This window comes from Ambystoma mexicanum, chromosome 1p (genome assembly GCF_040938575.1).
Source record: "Ambystoma mexicanum isolate Mex_15411 chromosome 1p, UKY_AmexF1_1, whole genome shotgun sequence".
NCBI classification, from domain to species: Eukaryota; Metazoa; Chordata; class Amphibia; order Caudata; family Ambystomatidae; genus Ambystoma; species Ambystoma mexicanum.
This window is the reverse complement of record NC_090921.1, coordinates 293,179,606-293,202,511: the sequence shown is the minus strand read 5'-3', so window position 1 is coordinate 293,202,511 and position 22,906 is coordinate 293,179,606. Positions and strand designations below refer to the sequence as shown.

At 44.2% G+C, this 22,906-nt stretch overlaps 1 protein-coding gene across 1 annotated transcript in view; it reads left to right on the top strand.

The window, feature by feature from the left end:
- The first annotated feature begins 14,381 nt into the window (after nt 1-14,381).
- The window catches only part of ATP5F1D (ATP synthase F1 subunit delta), a 32,998-nt gene continuing 24,473 nt past the window's right edge, over nt 14,382-22,906 (top strand). The window contains exon 1 of the mRNA XM_069647191.1: nt 14,382-14,566. Coding sequence (XP_069503292.1) covers nt 14,435-14,566 — 132 coding nt within the window. The 5' untranslated portion in view covers nt 14,382-14,434. The remainder of the gene's footprint in view (nt 14,567-22,906) is intronic.

The following is a 22,906-nucleotide window of genomic DNA, read 5'->3' as shown; positions in this document are numbered from 1 at the left end:
AGATTATTTCTATCATGGCCAGATAATCAGGATCTATCCAGGAAGGCTATTTCAGGCAAGCTAGCCATGCTACTATGTCTATTAGCTTGTAAGAGATCATCAGACGTTAGAGCACTAGAAATCAACAGGAAGAGTGTATCACCTAACTTAGTGACCTTTCTCATAACGAGAAGGACCAAGACAGGTTTGAGATCCATATTTTACTAATCTTTTCCGGGACAACCAAAATTATGCCCCATCAGATGCTTAGCAGCATATGAGGATATGACAAGGGAAGTAATGCCTCCAGGAGTATCCCAATTACTGATAGCAATTTGTAAACCCTTTAAGGCCATAACACCGGCTACCATAGCCAGATGGCTTAGATGGGTAATGGAGCAGGCATGCATTGATGTAGTAAAATATGGTGCTCACTCAGCTAGAGGAGCGATGGCTAGCAAGGCATTCAACATAGGGGCCAGAGTAGAGGACATTATGAGGTCGGCAGATTGGTTGAATGAAACGACTTTTAAAACTTTCTATTTCAAACCAATGGAAAGGGTGGCACTGTGAGTGGTGAGTAAGCTTTGAACAAGCATAATCCGAGCCTCCGGTCTTGACATAGAATTCAGATTTTCAACACATTTGTTCTAGAAAGTCATAATTCTATTAAAGACACAGAGGCTAAGGATTATCCCACCCTATCAATCGTAATAATGTAATGGAATGTAAAAGTACTGAAATCTTTTACATGTTTCTGCAATTACTGAAATGGTGCATGATGAATACATTAAAATGGTACAGTTTTGTTAAATGCACAAAAGGATAATATAGATAAATTGTGGTTGGTTTAATGATTGTCCCACCCTCTTTCGGTTTACAGTCACCATTTACTTTATGTTTCTATAGGTACGGTGGCGGACAACAAACAATCTGGAAATTGAACTCTTTTGGCATGGAACGGATGGGATTACAAAGTTCAATGGACGCATCCTCGACTGGACAAAGAAAGAGGAGGAATAGTAGAAGGACAGGGTGATTTATGGACACGGAACACTATGTAAGTTATCACATGGTCCGTTTGAGGACCAATAAGAACAGAATGACAAAGACTCTAAAACCATGGTTATTGTACTTTTTATTGAGTTTTGTGTTTTTATGTTTTATTGGTTTGTACTTTGCTGCTGAACAGTAAATATGGAAGAGAGGAAGAGAAGCATAATCCTTCACCTCTGTGTCTTTAATCGAATTATGACTTTCTGCAGAGCATGTGTTGAAAACCTGAATTCTCCCACTTTCTATGACAGTGTTTGCCACCCAGGTGCAGTTATTAATTGGGTACTTCCATATTTTTGTTATCGGGGGACCAGTACAGTTGCGGGAAGAGTGCAAAACATGTACAGCAGCAGAGTGTACTGCTTACCCCCCCCCGTGTCCACTTAAACCACACCACTTATACTTTGTACATTTTTCACTGTGTAGAAACAACACATTCAATCTAAAAACAGATCTTTAACATTATCATAAACAGGCAAAAATAAAAACCTCTACTTGGTTGTATGAACCAAAGACATAATGTTCAATTTCTTGTTATCCACAACAGAGATTTGTTTTGGGCGGGTTAAGTATGTGACTTGTATATTGAACAATTTGAATGACAGCTGGCCTAGTAAGATCATTGTCTGTCCTCCCTTGTCTCATCGCGCCTTGAAACACTTGTGTATAGGCGCGTTATAAATGCCATATCATATCATAACATGACATACATAGGTCAAGCACTTCTTAGGTTTTTATAATACACGACAAATGCAAATAACAAAGCCTTTTACTTTAGGGCACTTTTGATGTTCAAAAATAGTGGCCCAGAGAAATAAAAGATTGTCAACAAGTCACAGAGTCAGTTGTTCTATGGACAGCCATTACTGTGTGGCCTCCTACATAATAAGGCACTCTATTTTGGCCTTATTTGCTGGTCTACATATGTTTCAGCCTGAGGTCTATTAGGCGTTAACTCGAACGCTTATTGACGAGGTTTTTTGGGCCTTCTTCAGGACGTGAATATTTCTTAAGTGTGACCCAATTGCTGGACTCCATTCAGTTCATCTGTGTTTTAACATTACAATATTAATAGAGAAAAATAATTATTAAAATCATATTAATGCCTGTGTGTGTTAGCGTTTGAGTTATTGTCTCATGGTGGTAAACACTAACCTTATTTTTTAGTGTAATTGTACTCGGGCTAAGTCAAAGTTCTTGTATCTTCCGACTCGACAGGACAGCAAACTTCTTTGCTAGTTATCTGTCGGGATAGTAGCACTTGTTACTATCTCCCAAGGATTAGTGTCTTTACTTTTTTTTTAGAAAACACAAGTGTTATTATTCCACACTAACCTGGTTATTTATATTTCATCATGGCCAGGGTGTTGGTCGACCGGCTCAACGGGACAGAAATCTTCTTTACTGTTTATCTGCCAGGAGCTGGTGCTGCAAAATAGTGGCACGTATTCTGGAGCATACCTCTCCACTGACCCTCATTTTGAAAAAATAAATGCCACCCTACAATACCAACTTCTGTCACATGCTTCATTCCGACCGCCCTTCTACCAAACCTTCACAACCCTCCCAATAAAATGGTTAATAGCCATTGACTTAAATGGGATCACACTTGCAAAAATTTGACTTCACTTGTCTTGTATTAACTGGTTGAGGGGCATGAAAGTGCCATAGCTGGCAAGTTTCCCAGTTCATGTGAAATCTTTGAGACAATCCTGTTTTAAATCTTCGACACAATGGAAAATCCCTATCACTAATGTGACAGGGGGTTTAGATTCTATTAAAGATAGGAGGTGAGTATTATGCATAACAATCTTTACTCTGAAACCACAGCAGCAAAGAAAAAACTTTTACAAACAAAAAGGTTTCAATAACAGAACTAAATAGAGTTCAATGTCAATGCAAGGGGGACTCCCCAATCCATCATGGAGGACAGGTCATGCCCTGCAGGAGGCCAATGAGCAGGGACCCTCCTCTATATATGTCCTTTACTCTAAACCCAACTCCTCTTTCTGCAGCTGTCTTGCACCAGACGCCCATTGTAACGATCCAACTGCGTAGCACGGAGAAAGGATCCTGCGAAACTGGAAGGATCTCAACCTCTCCGCAGCCTGAAGCTATGGCGAAGCCCTTCTGGATAGTAACTCTCACCCAAAATCTGAAACAATATGAAACATAACAGGGTGGGTGGGTATTATAAGAAACAGAAAACAAAGGGTGGGTGGGTGAGATAATACTCGCCTCCTGTCTTTAATAGAATCTAAACCCCCTGTCACGTTAGTGAGGGGGATTTTCCATTCTATGGCATGACAGGAGGCTTCATATTATGCAAGTTCAAAGCCCTTGCATCACAATAACCCCAACACGAACCATACACTTGAGATCAAATAAAATGCTTTAAATGAGTATTCCTTAGACCAATCAGCTGCTTGATAATTGTTTCCCCAGGCCACCCCCAGGAGAATGTCCTAAACACCCTAGTACCTTAACTGAAGAACCAAACAAGTAATTAAGTCCCTCTTCACGCATAACTTATATACTCTGTCTAGACCAAATGGAGGGGGGGGGAAGCTTCCCCGCATAAAACTGTTCCTACAATGAAAGCATCCGAGAGGTATTGAGAGGTTAAGAACCTCTGTACTTCAATTCACAATCTTTTAAAAACACACTTCATTACTCATATATCAAACTCTCTGAAAAACCTGGATGAGAGATGGAGGTAAACAAACACATAAACCTCCTTACAATGAGGAAAGTGACCCCCTGAGGCAGGAATCTTTATATAGTCCAAATAAAAGCTCTGATACCAGACAAAATATATTTTAACAGGAACAAACCCGTATAGGTGACTCGGAAACCATTATAGAATAGACAACCGTTATCAGAAAAGGACAAATCAGACTAGTCTTCCTAGAAGAAAAAACACCTAGCGTGTTTGGAGCCTAATGCCAATGTACTAGAAGACCCTGCGCACGAAGGACTGCTTATCCACTGACTCCAGTCTTAGCAACAACATGTTTCTTTGATATAGTGGCAGAGAAATTAATTCATCGACATGTAATGTTGCTTCTTAAACAACTCCACCAGGAGTTAGCTATCTGTACCGTAAGGGAGAAAACTGAACCTTAAAGTGAACCACACCAACTAACGCAGCGGATCCAAGCCGAAGGGTACCCTGATTTATCAGAGGTTGCCCCGAAGTTGTGAAGAAAAATCCCCGAAATCACCAAGAAGAGATGAAAACTCCACTTAACTAAGGGAGAGAAGATCCTGAAGGGTCAGCTTAAAAGAGAACAACTTGTCGAGATGGAGAGAGGCCATGGGAGAAGAGGGGCAAATTAGTAATTTCAACTGTCAGTACCAGTGGGGCTGGGAAAGCACCCTCGAAAAAGGCCAACACTATCGTTGTTGACTGCCTACGCACCCGAAACCGGACTCTTGCTATCAAGGCAAAGGAGAAACACATACAAAAAAAAAGGGGAAAACTCAACCAATCCTGGAGGAAAAATCGGAAGGCAGTGCACAGGGATCCCTACTCCAAATGTAGAGTGGGGAAAAACTTAGCATATACGTCACGAGGCAAAATAATCACTGAAACAGAACCGAAGACATCAAATCTTGGCAAAGAGAGAGTCCTGACCAACATCAAGTTCCTCCCGTCCCAGAGAAGTCTGGAAAAAACCACCATATCGTAACATGGATATTTACTCCTGGATAATACTCCGCTTTACAATGCAAACAGGGAAACACCCTTTTTTTTCATGTTAAACCTGCTAGGACCCAGGATCTCACCCCCAACCCCCGGATGATTGATGTATCGCACATCAAAACATTGCCCCTCTGAAAAAATGCACCAAAAATGTCATTGATCGTAGAGAAACTCATGACTGCAAGGGGGCCTGCTAACAGTTCCAAACGGCTGACGTGCAGCTGCTAAGCTCAATTGACTACTCTTGCCTAAGGAAACTTATCCTATCTTGGCACCTAGTCCAGTCTGGTGGTATCAAAATCCTGAAAGACCTCCGTAGAGGAGACTGAAAAACGGTCTGCCAATCTAGGCATCCTTGAGTCTGAGCCACTAAAGGAGCTCCAATTTGACCTCCGGGAACCAAACCCTTACAGCGAGGAAGACAGACTCTTGCGAAGACATTTAGTCTTGAGGCGTTAATGCCCTATAACAGGGAGGGGAAGAATATTTAATCTAACCGTTTAAACCTTTCACACTTATAATAAGACTACAAACCCATGACTGTAACAGGGACACCGCTAACTATTCCAAGAAGAATCATCCAGATCCCTAGGACCTGAAGAGAAACATCACCGTCGACAATACCATGGGCCAAACTGAAGGGAAGAACATTGGAAAGCGTGATCCCCGCAGTGGAACTGAAGACAAACCTCCTGATGAGGAGGAAAACATCCCCGGGACCCGAAAGTCATCCCTGAGGTCCAACTAAATGAGGACGACACTGGCACCATCGTCCTGCCAAAGATGAGGTCATTGACCCCCAGCACTCATCAAAACCTGCTTGTCCTTATTGGACCATAGGGGGAGATGCAAGAGAAATGGACAAAGAGAAAAAACCTCTATCACATGAAACATGAGTGAAGGTACCATAGGGTCTAGCAGGACCCCTGCCGGCACTCCCCCTCCAATGGAGCTGAAAGAACTCCTTTAAGGGTAAAGCCGTGCTTGTCCTTCTCGAGCAGAGGAGTAATTGTGCGCGCCTCTTAAAGCGCCTTGACGGAAATTGGTAGAGCTCTGGGAGTAAAAACTGCCAAAGGAGCGGGCCCTATCCCCTGAGGGGTACCATCATAACCTTACCTAGAGTCAATTTGGGATGAAGTCAAATGAAAAAATTACTTACGCCATTCTGTAGAAATGTAGGCGCTGGTGATGCCGAGCAGGCAAACAGTTCCCAAAAACCTGTCCCGCAGGAATTGCACATCAGCAGGCCATCAGCCAGTTCCAAAAGTCCGGAGATCTGACCCCACACCTCTAATAACTTGCCTTTACCACTCCTCCAGAACTTATCCACCCTTTATGGGGTGTGTCCCTTTGTTTGGGTACCAAAAGGGTACCATCAAGTGGTCGGTCCCTTGATAGAGGGATAATCTATAGCCCCCCCTAGCAACGTGAGCCACCAAAAAAAATGGGGAACCAGAGTTTCACTTGCGCCTCCTTGGAGGCAAATCCAGATTTCTGAGCTATCAGAATAAGAAATAGAGACTGCGGAGAGCAGCTATTAGAACTAAAGAGGAACAGGGCAGGAGTGTCGGAACTAGTCCAACTTTCCTGAACCTTTACCCTGGAAGGGGCGGAAGGAGGGCATTACTAAAGGAAATGGACTGAGTTGTCCTGTATCTAATTTAATAGTAACCTACAGGGAGTTTGCGAAGAAATAATGCTTTGACTTAGCAGTGAAAAATTCAGACTGTCTGCAGCACAATTGGCTGATTAGCCATATAGGGCTCCCATATGTGTCTAACAACCTTCTCCTTTTATTGGAAGGACATAAAATGAAAATATGTCATCATTTACAGTCAGTAAAACCGCAAACCGAGCAGGTAAGGGTTAAAACCCCTTTAACACACTGCTCCTATTTTCGCCGTAACAGAGGAAAATCATACTGCTCAAGCGCACATCAAAGCTGCTCACCCTAGCAGGGTGTGGCACCCAGCAGTACACGAGGGGGAAACCTTGCACTATAATTCAGGCAAAGCCTGAAGCCGAGCAGGCCGGGGTACCCCTATAATAAGGCTAATCAGCTGTGCCGAAGAAACTGCAGGTATATCATGCGCTTACGCCTAAGCTCTTTTCCCATGAAGTTAAAAAATAAAAAACAATATCCCCCAAACAGTGTTGGTACTCATTCATCTACTTGAGAAGGATGAAAGGCCGAGAAGACTGCTGTAATTTGAACCTGCAGATCACACACACATCACAGTAGCATGCAAACCGCCCCCCCTCACCTGCGCAACACCTGAAGCAAAAAGTCTTCTGAAAGGCAACAGGAGGGTAGGGGTGGGAGGCACACCAGTGCTCATTTGCCAAAGTCCTAACATAAGAAAATACCTATATATGTTATTAAAATTAATATTATTTTACAACTCTTTCACAATTTGAAGTTTGAGGATTGCTGGGACCCCCAACCTTTCAGATACAAGCCACAACACTTACTGACTGTGTCACAGAGAATGTCCCAACAAATATAAAACATGTCATAACATTTCTGAAAATATATATTTATTAAAATAAATATACAACGCTCCCCTGAGAGTATTCTTGAACCCTGCGTGCTTGCACTGAAGGACCCACGCTCTATCTGTTGAGCTATTGGGCCCCAATCCTTGCGCAACGGGCCTGAAGAAAAGCTTCTATCTGGCCCGGGCACGCAGCATATGAAGTGGGCAGGTCTCGCAACCCACAGAGAATGTTGAAAGAATGCCGCGTACGGAGGCAGAATTTTAACTACAAAGGCCCACACGTGTCGGGTCTGAGGAGAAAACCTCTGACAAACCCGCACGTGTAGGCCTGGAGTGGGCGGGCTCTAGAAAGCCGACGCACGTCTGGCCTGAAGCTAAAGCTTCCAGCAGGGCCGCGCGCATCAGGTTGAAAGGCAGCAAGAACTCTGTCGAAAGCACAGCTGCTAATGAAAACAAAATACCGCTAAACATAAAGCGGCAGTCACACACACTTTACAAAATTGAAAGCCTCGCTGACACACGAGGATTAACACACTATAATAACAGCATTAGTGACACCAAAGTGAAGCAGTAAGAGTGTAACTTAAAGTAAACACTATACACATAGCATATATATATACTTTTGCAATAAATTATAAATATTATGCCCTCTACTGACTAGCATGCAAGGCACAACTAGAAGGAGTAACTTAGCTGTGGTGTCAGCAACAAAGAAAGAGGAGTTGGTTTAGAGTCCTCCATGATGGATTGTGGAGTCCCCCTTGCATTGACATTGAACTCTATTTGGCTCTGTTATTAAAACTTTTTTGTTTGTAAAAGTTTCTTTTTTAATGCTGTGGTTTCAGAGTATAGATTCTATGACAAGACAGGAGGCTCATATTAGGCAATACAATCTTTACTCTGAAACCACAGCAGCAAAGAAAAACTTTTACAAACAAAAAAAAGTTGTAAAGAACAGAACTAAACAGAGTTCAATTTCAATGTAAGGGAGCTCCCCAATCCATCATGGAGGACAGGTAATGCCCTGCAGGAGACCAATGAGCAGGGACCCTTCCTTATATAAGTCCATTACTCTAATCCCAATTCCTCTTTCTTTGCTGCTGAATCCACAGCTAAGTCACTCCTCCTAGTCTTGCCTTAGTGTTGAATATATGGAGTTTAGAGTGGTATTTTATTTTTATATATTGAAAGAGTTTTGATTTATTGCACTGTGACAGTGAAAGTGTCTTTTATTTTCATGTGTATTGGTAATTGGCTAAGTGCCGCGTTCAGGTCACTGCTCTGAGCGGCGGGTTCGCTGTGTTCTTTGCAACTAGTGTCGCCTGCCTGCCTCATAAAAACTCAGGCGGCGACGCGTGTAACGCTTTTTCCCCTCAGGGGAAGTTTGTTTTCATTGCGCGGCTGCCTCCAGTCCCCGGAGCCAGCGCGCATTTCCCGTAGGTTTGTTGGTGACGCGTGCGGTCTGTTAAAGAAGCTCAGCTTCTTACCCGTCGTGCGTCACAACTGCAAAGACTGGCAGCCCTGGGTACTTTCATTCTCTTCACACGCGTCGCGTGTGTGTTTCTATTTATACGCGGCTTGCGTATGAAGTCCTTGACACACATGCTAGGCCTGCTCTTGGGACCTGGATGGGAGACAGTTCGCTAGGCCCTCATTTCGTGGGTGAAGCTACGGCGTGCAGCTGTGTCCTCCCTGTTTTTTTTTCAGTTGAACGCCTCCAGGTTTTGGGCTTTATTATATTTATTATATATTTTTATATGTATATGTACATATGGTAGGCTTCTGTTTCATCACACAAGCGACTTAGCTTAATGAGAAGGTTGCAGGTTTACGTGCAGTGGGACCTGGGTTTGCTACCTGCCATTGGCAATGTACACATATGGATGTGTATGTATATGTATATTTATGTATATGTGTTTACATGTGTGTATACATATATATGTATTTATATATATATATTTACAATTGACTTTTTATTTTTGTGTTTAAATTGATATTTTCAGCTTATACTCACACTAGTTCGCCTACTGAAGAGCCTCATACGCTGCCAATCTGCTGTTTTATTTATTTATTTAAGCGCGGCACAGGGCTTAGGTGATTTGCCTTCACTGTAGGTGCCATAACCTGTTCGGTTTCAGGTTCTGCCTGAATTCTATTGAGAGGTTAACCCCTTGTGTGCTGCTGGTTCCTACACCCTACTGGGGTGAGCTGTTTAAGGTACACGTGCTCAGGGTATTCCTCCCTTAAAACTTGACAGTTTTCTTTTGTTTGGGTGCTGCTGGTGGCAGATGTCATTATCTTCCCTGGAAATGTGCAGTCACCTGCTCGGTGGCAAGGTTGCCTGTGTTTTCTGCGAGGGGGCTCCTAGTATACTGCTGGTTCCACACCCTGCTAAGGTGAGCAGTTTGAGGTACACTTACTCAGTGTTTTCCTCCCTTAAAGTCGGCAACTTTGGTGATTACCTTAACTGGTGTGTGCCATAACCTGCTCGGTTTCAGGTTCTGCCTGAGTTCTAATACGAGGTTACCCCTCGTGTACTGCTGATCATCACGCCCTGCTCGGGTGAGCAGTTGGAGGTGCACTTGCTCAGTGTATTCCTCCCTTAAGGTCGGCAGCTTTGTTTAGTTGCTGCATATGGCTGACAGCATTTTTTGTTCTTGTAAGCGTGCCGTAACCTGCTCGGTTTCAGGCTTCGCCTGGTTTCTACTGCGAGGTGCTCCCTCGTGTACTATTGGTTGCCACACCCTGCTGGGGTGAGCAGTTGAGGTGCACTTGCTCAGTGTACGCTTTTTGCTAAAACAATATGTTTAAGTGTTGACTGGAACACATTTGCGTTTTTTCAGAAGTGTCAGTGGCCCAGATAGCTCAGTAAGTATCATCTTATATAAGGGCCAGGGGTTCGGACCCCTATGAGGGCATAACCCCTCTTCTTTGGATATATTATATATTTTATATATTATTTATTTATTAAGTACTTTAAAGAAAAGAGTGTGTGGAGGTAGTTGTAAACAGACCCATATGGGGGGGTTGTACCTTCCTCTCTAACCATCACTCTGGTGTTAACCTTCGTCTTTTAGTTAAAATCCTGTCGCCCTTTACCTTAGTTAGTTTCAGGACAACTCAGTCCTTTCCTTAGGTTTTGCTTTCCCCGATATCAATTGCTCCACCCAATACCTGTGCTGATTAAGAGGCAGTATTTTCTCTCAACATGCAGAAGAAAAAAGATGATGCGTTATGCCTCTATTGAGGTCTGCAGGGCTTAAGGCTCTCTTTAGTGGGGACGTGTTTTTCTCTTACTTTTTGTCCCATTGGACATTCATTATTCTATTGGACTTTTGGTGGAGACAGGGTCAGCTCGAGGGTAACTGTTCAGTTTTGTTGCATGGCAAGTTGAGCAACCATGTTCTACTTGGATGGAGTGTTTGGAAACACTTGATGGTATCAGATAGACGAGTTGCCAAATAATTACTTTATAGTACCTGCCCCATGGTTTTCCCCCCAAAGCTTGACCTGTGGTTCAGCTAACCATCTAACAGTGTTGCAATTTCTCCTCTGCTCGAGGAGAACAAGCAGGCTTCTGTACCCTCGAGAGCGTTGCTTAACCTCTTTAGTTGTATATATATATATATTTATATATACATATATTTTTCTATGGTACAGCGAATAGAGTGCTGGTTTTCACATCCGTGCTGACCCTGCTAATACAGGTTCCTAATTTTGGAAAGGTCTAAATCAGTCTTTTATCCTGCTGAGATCGATAAGTGAACACCTCATGCCACACACCGTTCGTAGTAGTGATATGCACCACTCGTATACCTGAGGGTTCGTAGTACTGGGTAAGTACTGTTTTTCTATGGACAATGTGCTTAATTTTTTCCTTCCCCTGATTCCCTTAGTGGCCAGTCAGCCTCACACGAATACAGCGAATACAGAGACTCAGACCTCAGGGTTTGAGGGGACAGTGGTCCCAGATTTCTTTCACAACCTTGCAATTACGAGGCATTGATAATTAGCCCTGAGTTCTTTCCCCCCTCATTCCCCTTCTCGCCATCCCTGGGGGAGATTGTATCATGATATACACCTCTTGGAGTATCTCCCGATGGTTTTTCTGGTTTTCCTTTTTACAGGAGTTCTGACTCGTGGCCAGTGCAGACTCGCACTGAGCATTTCCCTCCCGTCAGTTTCTTTCCTTTGCGCTAATTCCTGGTATTTCAATAGGTTAAGCGGAGCCTGTCCATGGTCAGGGGATTGGTTAGAGGTGCTAGAGTGTATTTATTTCTCTTAAGGGTGTAAAGCGGGGTTTTAATGTGGTCCTCAGGGTAGCCTTCTTCTGAGTTGAAAGGTTTTTTCCCTTGGTTAAGTGGGGGAGGGTTCTCCTCATTTGGGAAGGCTCAATATCCCTTGGTGGGATAGAGGGGTCTGGGAGTGATACTAATCTCCCATCCAAGTTATTATGACCCTCTATCACGATGCGTTCCAGCGTCTCTAAATTAACAATCAGAAGGTGTCTGCCAGTACGATTCCCAGAGGGCTGGGATATATATATTTAGTTAATGACTTGATTCTCCTAGTCACCTGCATGGCAGGTGAACCTTTGGGTTTTCACAAGAGTTTGTTTTTGCAATAAGGTGCCAGCTCAGGGTGCTGTGAGCTTCAAGGATCTCCAAATTGGCTGAAATAGAGGTTAGACCTCTTCTGGTGTGCAACTTCAGTTTAACTGTTTAGTGATCACTTCTTTGCAGTTTAGAGTCTTGCTAAGACTTTGGAATTTAGGTGTCCTCCTTCTGTTAGTTTTTGATCCTCTAGGGGATTTATCACCAGGGAGGAGGGAACAAGGTTCAAGCACCGGGCATATCTACAAGGGGGTTTTAGATATCACTATAATGGTAGCGATTGGATGTAAGATACATGTTTTCTCCTTGCCAAGTTTGGCCTCTTAAGAATCAGGTTTGTAAATATCTGCCTCTTGTCACGATAGCAGAGTTCTTCTTCAAGAGTTCAGGAGGTCTAAAGGTCTCTGTGTTGGCGGTTTGACAGGTTTAGCTTCTCAGGTGGCGCTCCTCTCTTCCATTCTGCTTCTGCCTCCAGAAGACATCCCTCCTTAGTATACACATGTCTGAAGACAATTGTGGGTTAAGTCTATTGCTTTTCAGCTCCGCGCAGGATGGGTCGTCCTGTTACAAATTTATAAAAATGACTTTTTACTCCCATTTTACCTTTTTGAAGATTTGTCTTTCCCTCTTGGTTCCCTAGTGTAGTTATGTGACATGCCCTGTTTCTAATGCGATATCTTCCTTTAATGCATGTGATGGAACCTACAAGACTTTCAGCCCTATGGGGTAGTTTTCTTTATCTCCAGGAGAGCTAGGTGCTTATTTTCTTTGGTTTGCTTTCTAGGTTCCCAAAGGTGGTATGACTTTTAAGTGTTTTAAATGTTTGATTGGACAACGGAGGCGTTTATTTCAGATGAGTTTTGTCCTACCCTATTAGTATAGGAAAATTTTGTTCAAGGTTTTTCCCCTCTTTAACCAGTTGGTTTTGGTGGCCTGTAAGGAACGTTGGAATTGGCACATTTTCCTGTTTTTCTTGCAGTGGATTTGACAATGCCTTATAAGACAGTTTTTAGGGCAACCTAGTCTTGGGCAATTCTCTTGCGGTCAGCTGATTGATTTAATGAAAGCATTTAAACATTTTTTCCTTTCCTATTATTTTATTATATTATTTTATTATATTGGCTCTATTGTATGGATCATGTTGTACTAATGAGATGCAAGGGCCTTGAACTTGCATAATATGGGCCTCCTGTCTTGTCATAGAATGGGTAATCCCCCACACTAACCTGAGATGGGCCATTTAGATTTTATTAAAGACAAGGAGGCGATTATTATCCCACCCACCTACCCTGGATATGATATATGACAATTATGACACGCATGTACACAGGTGGTTCAAGAGAGAACATTCTTTGGTTTGTTGTTTTTCCCAACCACCCACCCTTCTTGCTTGTTGTTCTTTCAGCTACGAGTCGAGGTTCTGATCAAGAGTGTGGCTCGCAGTTACAAGTTATGGAGTGCTTGGTACGAGAGCTTCACTGGATTTGCCTTCATCGTTTATTGTCTGATCTGTGCAGTGGACGTCTGGTTCAAGACAGCTACAGAAAGAGGAATTGGGATTAGATAAATGGACTTTTATAAGGAAGGGTTCCTGCTCATTGGTCTCCTGCAGGGCATGACCTGTCCTCCATGATGGATTGGGGAGCTCCCTTACATTGACATTGAACTCTGTTTAGTTCTGTTCTTTACAACTTTTTTTTGTTTGTAAAAGTTGTTCTGCTGTGGTTTCAGAGTAAAGATTGTATTGCCTAATAATTGCCTCCTTGCCTTTAATAGAATCTAAACCCCCATCTCACGTTAGTGTGGGGGATTAGCCATTGTTATGCATAATATGAAGCCTCCTGTCATGCCATAGAATCCTGTTATTTTTTTCCACACTGCATGCTGGTACTTCTAGGCCCACCCTAGCAATGGGAAAAACGAAACTACAGGTACCAGCGTGTAATGGAAGCAAAAACCAGTTCTGGCTAAAGGTGTCAAGCATGGAACTGAGAAAATGGACAGGTAGGAAGTGCGTTGTCTGATGTTCTTTATCTCTGCCTTCTTGCACACCACCTTAGTATAAATATGTTACAGTAACATATTTTGTACATGTGACGTTTGCAACAAAACTAGCAATATCAATGGGGTTTATATTCTTAAAGAGTTTTAGTTTAAAACAATACACGCAGATCAAAAAACACTTTAAATGTGCACATTATACGAAGAAAGAAGCCCGGTTCCAACTGCTACAATTCGAGGGAGCGCGTTGAACTATTTGCGGCTGACAATCACGCTACCTGCATTCAATAGAGAGGGATTTCAAGGGCAGTGTGTGCACCAGCATGGCGACGCGTCCTGATACATTCGATGATAGACTGGCAGCGGTCTAGTGTTCCATTGGATTTCTGTGGCGCTCAAATAACACCATGCCCTACTCATTGCGCTTGCTTTCAAAGCCTACTTCCGGTTTGTTGCGCTTGAGCCGCGAGTCTTGCTGGGAGTTGAAGTTCGTGTGCCTTCTTGCTTGCCCAGGATGCCTTGCGCTCCGCCCACTTGCCCTTGGTGCTCTTCCGGTGCCGGTGTCCCAGACAGTGTCAACCATGCAGATGTCCGCCTTTCGCCGCTTGCTACGTCTCCGTGCCCCTCTCGCTCAGGCCCATCGAGCGTATGCAGCAGAGGCGGCGGCTTTGGGCCCGCAGCCCATGAGCTTCACGTTCTGCTCTCCAGCAGAGGTGAGAAAGCGATGTGGTTCGTTGCAGTCCTTGAGCCTGAAATTGTAATTCCTGGTGAGGCAGCAGGTGGGTGACCTGCCAGAGACTGAATTGAGAGAGTGGGCGTAGTTCAATTTGTAAGTTTTAGAATTTGGCTGTCGAGCCATGGGCTGTGAATTGAGCACTTGGCAAACCTAGGAGGTAAGTGCTTGGTTGCTGTCCGATAAGGAAGGAACATAACCATGGTGAAAACTGAATTTGGGAGAGATGGTGATCGAGCAACGACTGCCTAAGACTGCAAGTAGCAGCACTCTTATTTAATGATTTGACTATTATTCTTCTTCACACCTAGTCCTTCTCTTCCTCCTCACAATCCTAACTAAATGACGGCCGTTCCTCCCACCCGTCGCAATCATTTCATTGGCCTCAAATTCTGCTTTCTCCATGCCCATCATCGCACACCCCCTGATAAAGCCCCTCATGGAGGTTATAAAACAACTCGAGCAAGGGTGTTGCTAGGTCAGGAAAAGATAAGGGGCTAAGCTAATCTCGGGACTGGCAGGACTCTGGGCTAGATAGCCTTTTTAGTTGTAGCACCTGAGCTTCTATCTGGGGCTACAACCAAAAGACCTGGGACTATAGCCCCCTTAGCCCCCCCTAGCAAGGCCTCTGAGAGTGAGTATCCTGAATAGTGCTCAAGAAAATGGGCACTCCACCACCTGTGCAGGGTTCCAGAAATGGGTTCTCCCTAAAAATATATTTTTTTACATTTATATAGCGTGCAAACAGCCCAGGGGCATCGAGGCACTGTTACATGCGAGGGCTTAGTTACAGTAGGCATCAGATATGCTTTCTGGAGTTAATACAGGTTACATACATAAAATTCATTTTTGTCACCCAGTATATGTAGCAACTGGGTGAGTGAGGGTGAAGAGTAGAGTCTTGACTGCTTTGTGGAAGGCAATGTGTGAGATTTATATAGATGCACAAAGCCTGTGGGCATCTAGGCATTGGTAACAATCAAAATAGGGAAAGGAACATACGGTGTATGTGGAAGTGGAGGAATGTCAGTTAAACTGGTCGATTTTGAGCTTTTTCCTGAAGCTGTTGTAGAATGGTTCATCTTGCAGGGGGATAGGTGAGTGGAGGTTGTTCCAGAGAGTAGAGGGACAGCCTGGAAGCTGGCCTCCCTGGCTTTTTTTGTTTTTAGTTTCAATCTCTGGGAGTTTTTTGTACAAGGTAAGTTGTAGTGTTAGACAGCGATGAGTAATGGAGAGGATTTTGATTCTGACCTTGACTGGGAGCCAGTGGTGCCTTTTCTGGCCTGAGCGATGTGGTCATGCTTTGCCAATGTCTAGAACTGTTTGCAGTGCTTTGTTCTGTATTGTTTGGAGTTTGCTCAGATTTTTGGCAGCTGTGCAGCAGAGCAGTGAAGTTTTGAACAGATGAGAACATCTGCAACATCGAGCCAGTTCTGAGCGGTAAGGAAGGGTTTGCTGGCAGTGATAAACTTGGTGGCGTTTTCAGACATGGAGGCAATATGGTTAACCTGTCGAGTCAGGGTGAACGCCTAGAGTTTTCACTGAAGAAGCAACCAAGATAGTGTGGACGGTGAGGACTTTGTATCATTGGTTTAGTTAAGCTGTTTGAGTCGGGGAGCCTATGGGGAGAAGCTGTATTTTTGTCGTTGAGGCAGAGGCTGTGTGTGGCCATACCTGATTGTATGGTCCTGTATGTTATATTTACTCTAAGGGGCACCTGTGTGTGTGGTTGCTGGTTAGGGGGACAGGAATTTGGGTGTTGTCTGCGTTATTAGTATCTGAGATGCCCAACAAAGCGAGGTGATAAAATGGTGGTTTGGTGTAGATTTATTTTTTATTTATTTAACGTGATTTAAATGGTTATACAATCGACACCCTTTAACCACAAATAAAAACCTTTTTGCAAAAAGAAAAGAACACTATTGAACCAAGAAAAAAGACATTCAGCGGTTACAGGCCAGGTGTAGATATTGTAAAGTGTGGGAGGCAGTTATTGTGAGGCACGCAGAGGCTTGGCCGGCAAAGACACAAGAGGTTCTATCGGCTAGGAATAAGGCGATTTAGTTGGCAGCGTCTGTAGCGAACTGAGATGATGTGACGTGATGGCAGAGTGTTGGTGATCGATAAGGTCAAAGGCATTGGAAAGGTCAAGGAGTAAGAGGAGGGCAAGGTTGCCTAGATCGTTAGCACCATCTAGCTTATTCTCGAGATCCAGAAGGGCTGTTTCGGTTCCGTGCTTGGGGCGGATTGCTGTATGCCCAGAATTATGTAATTCTAGGAATTCCTGCATTTGTCAGTAGGTGACGTAGTTCAGAAGGAATGGGACTGTGGTGATAGGTCGGTAGTTGGTGGAGATAGCCTGGTAAAGGGATAGGTTTTTTGTTTTTAGCACGGGGGAGATCCAGGGTTCATTAGCAGTAGGTGGGACCGTGCATGTGGCAAAGATTATTTGATAACGTCGGCGATGGAGTGGGAGAAGATGTTTGGCACATACTTTTTCAATGGAGGCTGGGCAGGTGTCTCCTTTGTATCGAGAGTTTTTGAGGCCTTGAATGATGTTGCCGGGAGAGGAAACTCAGATGGGTTAAACTTGAAGGGAGGAATATTTCTAGGTTCCCCATGTGGTGGGATGTGAGGTGGGTTTGACAGGGTGCTAGATATCTTGGCTTGCAGTAGTGCAATTTTTTTTTTGTAACGGTGTTGTGGAAGGTATTACACCAAGGAGCAGCTAGGGGTGTCACCTGCTCTCTGAGGATGGCATAGTTCACAGGAGCTTGAGGACATGATTGTAGGTTCCAGTTTGGGCAGCATGAATATTTAGTCTGTAAAGGAGGGTGGTCTTGGCAAAGTGACTTGTTGGCTGTGGTGATTTCTTTGTGCCAGTCAGCGTCGGCTGCTTTAAAAAAAAAATTGCGCGAGTGCCCCTAAGCTCTGGGATGTACCAGGAGTTGAGGGCTTTTAGCTTTCCAGGCTTTGAGTGAGGGCAGGAGCTCTACAGTATTGCTGAGCAAAGTGTTTTACCAGGGATGCTGTGTTGTTGGTAGGGGGCAGGGGATGCCTAAGGAGTGGGATGATCCAGGCACTGGTCAGGTTGCAGGTGTTGCGAGCCAGCATGGTGGTCGGAGCCGTGGTAGGTAGGACAACACACCCTTCACTTACACCTAACATGATTTTGGGATCAGTTTTCACCCCCCCTGTTAGCTCCCACCTCCCTTGTATAATTCCCTCATTTTGTACCCCCTCACCCACCATGACTTGTAAGACCACTGTTGCTTCCTGAAGAGGCCAGCCCTCGAGTACTAATAGATATATATCTCGTTCCCGCCATAACATGTGCCTTTCTTGCATCTGAAATATCCATATCGGTCAGTAATTCATACACTCACTTCTGTCCCCCTTCCTAAATATCGGAATTACCAGTGATCACCTCCAGGAAGGCGGTGTAGGTCCCTATGACTTATTAATGGTCATTGACAAGTCTAAATGTACAGGAAACTGTCTTCTTTTGAATTTGAAATGCATATTTTTATCAGATGGAATGAGTTATGCTATAAGAACAGTATCTAAGTTCCATCAATTACACTGACCTCTATGATCTGCCATTTTAGACGCGTAATTGTCAACCTTGCACCATTGCAGAGTCCTTGTGATGGCATAAAATTGCCTAGCAGGATACTTTGTGGGCCTACTTTCAGTTTTAGCTTGTGAGGAGCAATTTGTGCTACAGCGTTTCACTCTTTAGAGACTGAAACGTTGAGCCAGTAATTGACTTCATTGACACTGGAACCGCCGTGCCCTCTGTGAAGAGAAGTGTGGGTGGAAAGGTGTAACTTGATATGATATATTTTATTTGTATCGCGCTCATACACCAGTGTTTCAGAGCATGACAAGGCAAGGGAGGGGGACAGGGGAGAACAAAAACATGATCTTACTAGGCCCAGTGACATTGAGATCGTGCAAGGGAAAGGGGGAAAAGTGCATGGGAGAGTGGAAAGTGCAGAGGATAAACAGATAAATAATAAATACAAATAAAATATATAATGGAGCAATAAACAGGGTTTGGTGTGTTTACGGCAGCAGAACTGGGTAAGTCTAATTGCATAACAAAAAGAAAATTGGGGGGGGTGGAGGTCTGTATGGGTACAGATACAGTCCCCAGTGCAAGGGGCGGCCGGGGGGCAGTGCAGAAGGGTGGTAGGGTGAGCAGGTAACTGGGCAAAGGGGACAGAGGGTGGCCAGATGCACAGTGCCAAGAGAACAGATCAGCAAGGGAGAGGGGGAGCAGATGCAAAGAGGAAGGTCATGAGGTGACAACTTGAAATTGTTCCGAATGTTTGCGATAGTGGAAGGTGAAGGTGACTGCGTAGAACTGTTCTTGTTTATTGTTAAAATGAGATCTGTTGTTGAAGTGGAAGGGCACACAGAGGTGCACTTTGCCATTTGGACAGCAGAGGACAACCTAACACTGATAAATTGCATCAGCTGAGTACAGAAGTATACCTAAGCGTAATAATTTGTCAGGACTGTAAATCGAGCATTGCCACCATTCAAATGTGTAGCAAAGAAGCCCCCTTTGCATCTGTCCAAGAAGCGGCCATCTTTCTGGTAGACATTCCACATGCTGGAGGGAAAAACCCTTAGTCAAATATGTCAAGCATGTAGTCTCTTATCCAATGGCTGGTGGACGTGGAAAACACTGTGACCCTTATTGTGTGCCCTAAAGTCAGAGTGTTAGAGAACCTAAAGGGAGCAGTTGCTGGGCAAAGATCATCTCCTTTACAGAAAATGACACCTGGCTTCCTGGGTTAAATCCGGACATAACCTTCTTACTTTCTTCATGATGCAGACTGTCCTGTCCTCCGCAAGGTAAGAAAGACGATTGGCAAAGTTTTCCCTGATGAGTAGGGAGTCATGATAGGGCTCTGGTTCAGATTTCTTGTGGTTCATGAGTGGACGTGAAATCATTCCACACTGACTACTATCTTGTTCACCTCCTGAGCCATAGAGCAGTTGATTGTCCAGATAGGGGTAGGCCCTAGAGGCCCTTCTCATGAACCTCTATGAGAGTGGTCCAAAGAACTTTTTAAGAACCCATGGTGCTGAGCCGAGGTCCACTGGAAGAACTGTAATTTGACAATGGAGACCCATGACTGAGAACCTCAAGAACGGGCATGTGGCAATAGGGGAATCGATCCCATCTTGTCGCAGCGGCGGCCATTTCCCTGCGATATATTTTTATTTTTTTTTAAATTATTTTTATTTTTTGACCCCCTCTTCTCAAAAACCTGTGAAATTATTTTTCATGATTCATGAAACCTTACCACCCTCCTAAAACTGCCGGGGAACTGCCATTTCACCCAATTCTGTGAAATGGCTGCAACGTGATGGGTGGGTTTGGCTATGGGCATCATACTAGTCCCTCTGGTGCTTATCAACAGGTTGATTCACTTCACTGTCTCCATTTTTTAATCTGCCATTGATCATGTACTAGTTGACCCTCTTCAAGTCCAGGACCAGCCTGCAACTACCTCACACCTTGGGGGACCAGGAACATCTGTGAGTTGGCAATCCTGACCCCAAGATGGCCGTGGAACATAATAAAATGCCTTTTTCCCCCCGTTTAACGTTTTCTCCCAAATGCAGGATTTCGTTAACAGATTTCGAGATTATGGGATGTTCAAGATGCATGCGCCTGGAGGGTATAAGCTGAATTCTATATTGAAGCTGCTTTGCACAAAGCTCAACACCCTCAGGAGCAGGTCATTTTGTGGAAAGATCTGATCTTTTGGGGATCCTACTGCCTGTCCTGTAGGCTGGTCTGATTTTATCAGACTACTGGAGTTTAGGCTTGGACAATAATGCAAAATGTCATGGTGACTAAATCTTCTGCTTCTTTCTGGGAATTCCCAAATACTCCTCCCGTTTTTGTGTACTTTTTTCTCCAATTCCTTGCTAAAGAGTTTGGAGCCCAATAATCTTGGGGCCAACTTCTTCTGAGAATTCTTAGTTTGCCAGTCTCTGGACTGGATTTGTCTCCTGGCTGCTATTGTTGCTACATTGTGAGAGGCAACCCTGTCCACCTCATAGGCTACATCAGACAAACATTTCACCTGGTGATGCTTGGTGTCCAAAAGTAAAGGGCTGCCTGTCCCCTTCTCAATGCAAGTGTAAAGTTTCTGGAAGTCTTTGAGCAAAGACTGCCATGTATGAGGAATCTCATAGACTCCATTAAGAAATCTTATTTCGCAGATGTGGGGATAAACTGTTCTTTTCCTCATGAATCAGTGACAGATTCGGGCAGGCTCCTACCATTCCTGAAGAATCATGTACTTGATGCCTTTAATTAGGAAGACCCTCCTTAATGGCTTTCTTAAATTGCTTAACTGTATGCTGGGTTTGATGGACAAGGCTTTATACCTTAAAATTCATAATAAAGGTCACACGTTCTAGTGTACTCCTCACTGATTCCTGATCGAGGCACTTCCCCTTTAGGTCTTTGTTTTCCACATTTGTGTGATTATAAAAAGATGGAGGGGAGGGCCGGTCTCAACTATTGGCTTCTCTTCTACAGTTTCCCTGATTAGATCCTTCGCTTTCTGGGGGAACCTAATCTTACTCCTCCCAGATGCAGGAGTGGAGGCAGAGGACAGGGCGGGCTCCATATGCCTCCATTTTCCCCGGGTGTTGAGGGGACCCAGGGTGCACAATCCCAGCTTACTGCTATCTAGAACCTTATAGTATTCAATCCACAATTGAGAAAAAACCCAAGCATTTCCTCCTCCATAAAGGCTTCAAATTAATTGTGAATGAGCATTGGAGGGCACTTGCCCCATCGGCGCACAGCCACCTACCTGTGGGTCACTTAGTACCCAGTGCTTGCTTGCCGCTCCTGTCCATCTGATCTAGCCGGCGCACTTCAGGCTACACCATGCGGAAACCCTGTCCCCTTCGCAGCTCTGCATTTACTGGCCCACTTACTCGCCTGAGGTAAGGTGGGCCTCACTGTCCTCTGAGCGAGAAAGCCGTGTCTGTCATGGGGTGAGAAATGCACCCTTGCACTGTTTTGTTAAATTTGTTGCACTAACACACAGGAAGTATCTGCTCGCGCTTCCAAAGGTTGAAACTATTCTGGCCTCTTAAAATCTTCTCCAGATTCTGGTGTGGGAGGCAGTATTCAGTCTTAGACTGGCACTTAGGCTAGTGTCTGAAGGGCTGGCGTAACAGGCCAGTGTGGGGGCTTTGCTGTCCACATTGAAGACTTATGAGCTCATATTGCTCCAGGGCATAACGTAAATGTAATGCGTAAAGACCTTGCATAAAGCTTTTATTCCTTTCATTCACTTCACGCCCCATTTTCATCCAGCAGCTGTTTGTAGGTTATGATTCCGCCACCCCCTTCCTCTCTGCTGTATACATACTCCAGCATTTACGCCAGTATGGATTTTCATGCTGGCGAATGCTGTAGATTCCTATGGAGTTCGCCTGCTTTTTACAACGGCAAAAAGCAAGCAGACTCCATAGCCTAAGCTGAACTACCTGCTTGATGCTTATTGCGCCCTGATGATACCTTCGGGTCTGGTGCGCATTACAAACATTAAAACAAACATAGGCATTAATTGCTAATGCGGCCTGTAAACGCCATGTATATATTGCATGCAGTGTTTACTTCATTTGGCACAGTGGGGTGCAAAGGGGTGGTGTACAAGCGTGTACACCTGGTTTTTGCATTCCGCCGTGTAAATGAGGAACATTACACAGCCGACCTTTTTCTTTCAAATACACCATTTCACAGATTATCCAGTTTGTTTTGAAACCATGTGCCATTTGGCTTTTTACCGCAGTTTTTTGTTCCAGTCCGCATTCGAGCGAGTGACTAAGGAGATGGATATTACTGGTTTAGAAAATGAAATGGAATTTTCAGACCAACCTCGGGATTGCAGTAAGGTGTTCATTCCGGCAATGGAGAGTGGGTAGACTCATTGAAATGGGAAGCTTGCCATGCTCTTGCCTAACTATTGCTACAACTGGATGTGCCTTAACAAAGGCAAGACTTGAGTTGCTCATGCACAAGTCAAACATCCAGGCTCCTATCAGCTGTTTTCCATCTAAGATTATCCCATTCACGTTAGGGGAAAGTTAAAACGTTCAAACTGACTGCGTTTAAGTGCTGAGGCACATGTGAATCTAGTCTCTAAGAGCTGTGCTTACCATCTTAAGCTTCTCAGGAACATCTGGCCTTATTTAAATGTGGATAACTCAGCCACCCTTGCTAGAGCCACTATCCTTTCAAGAATAGACTATTGTAATGCACTTGTTGTCG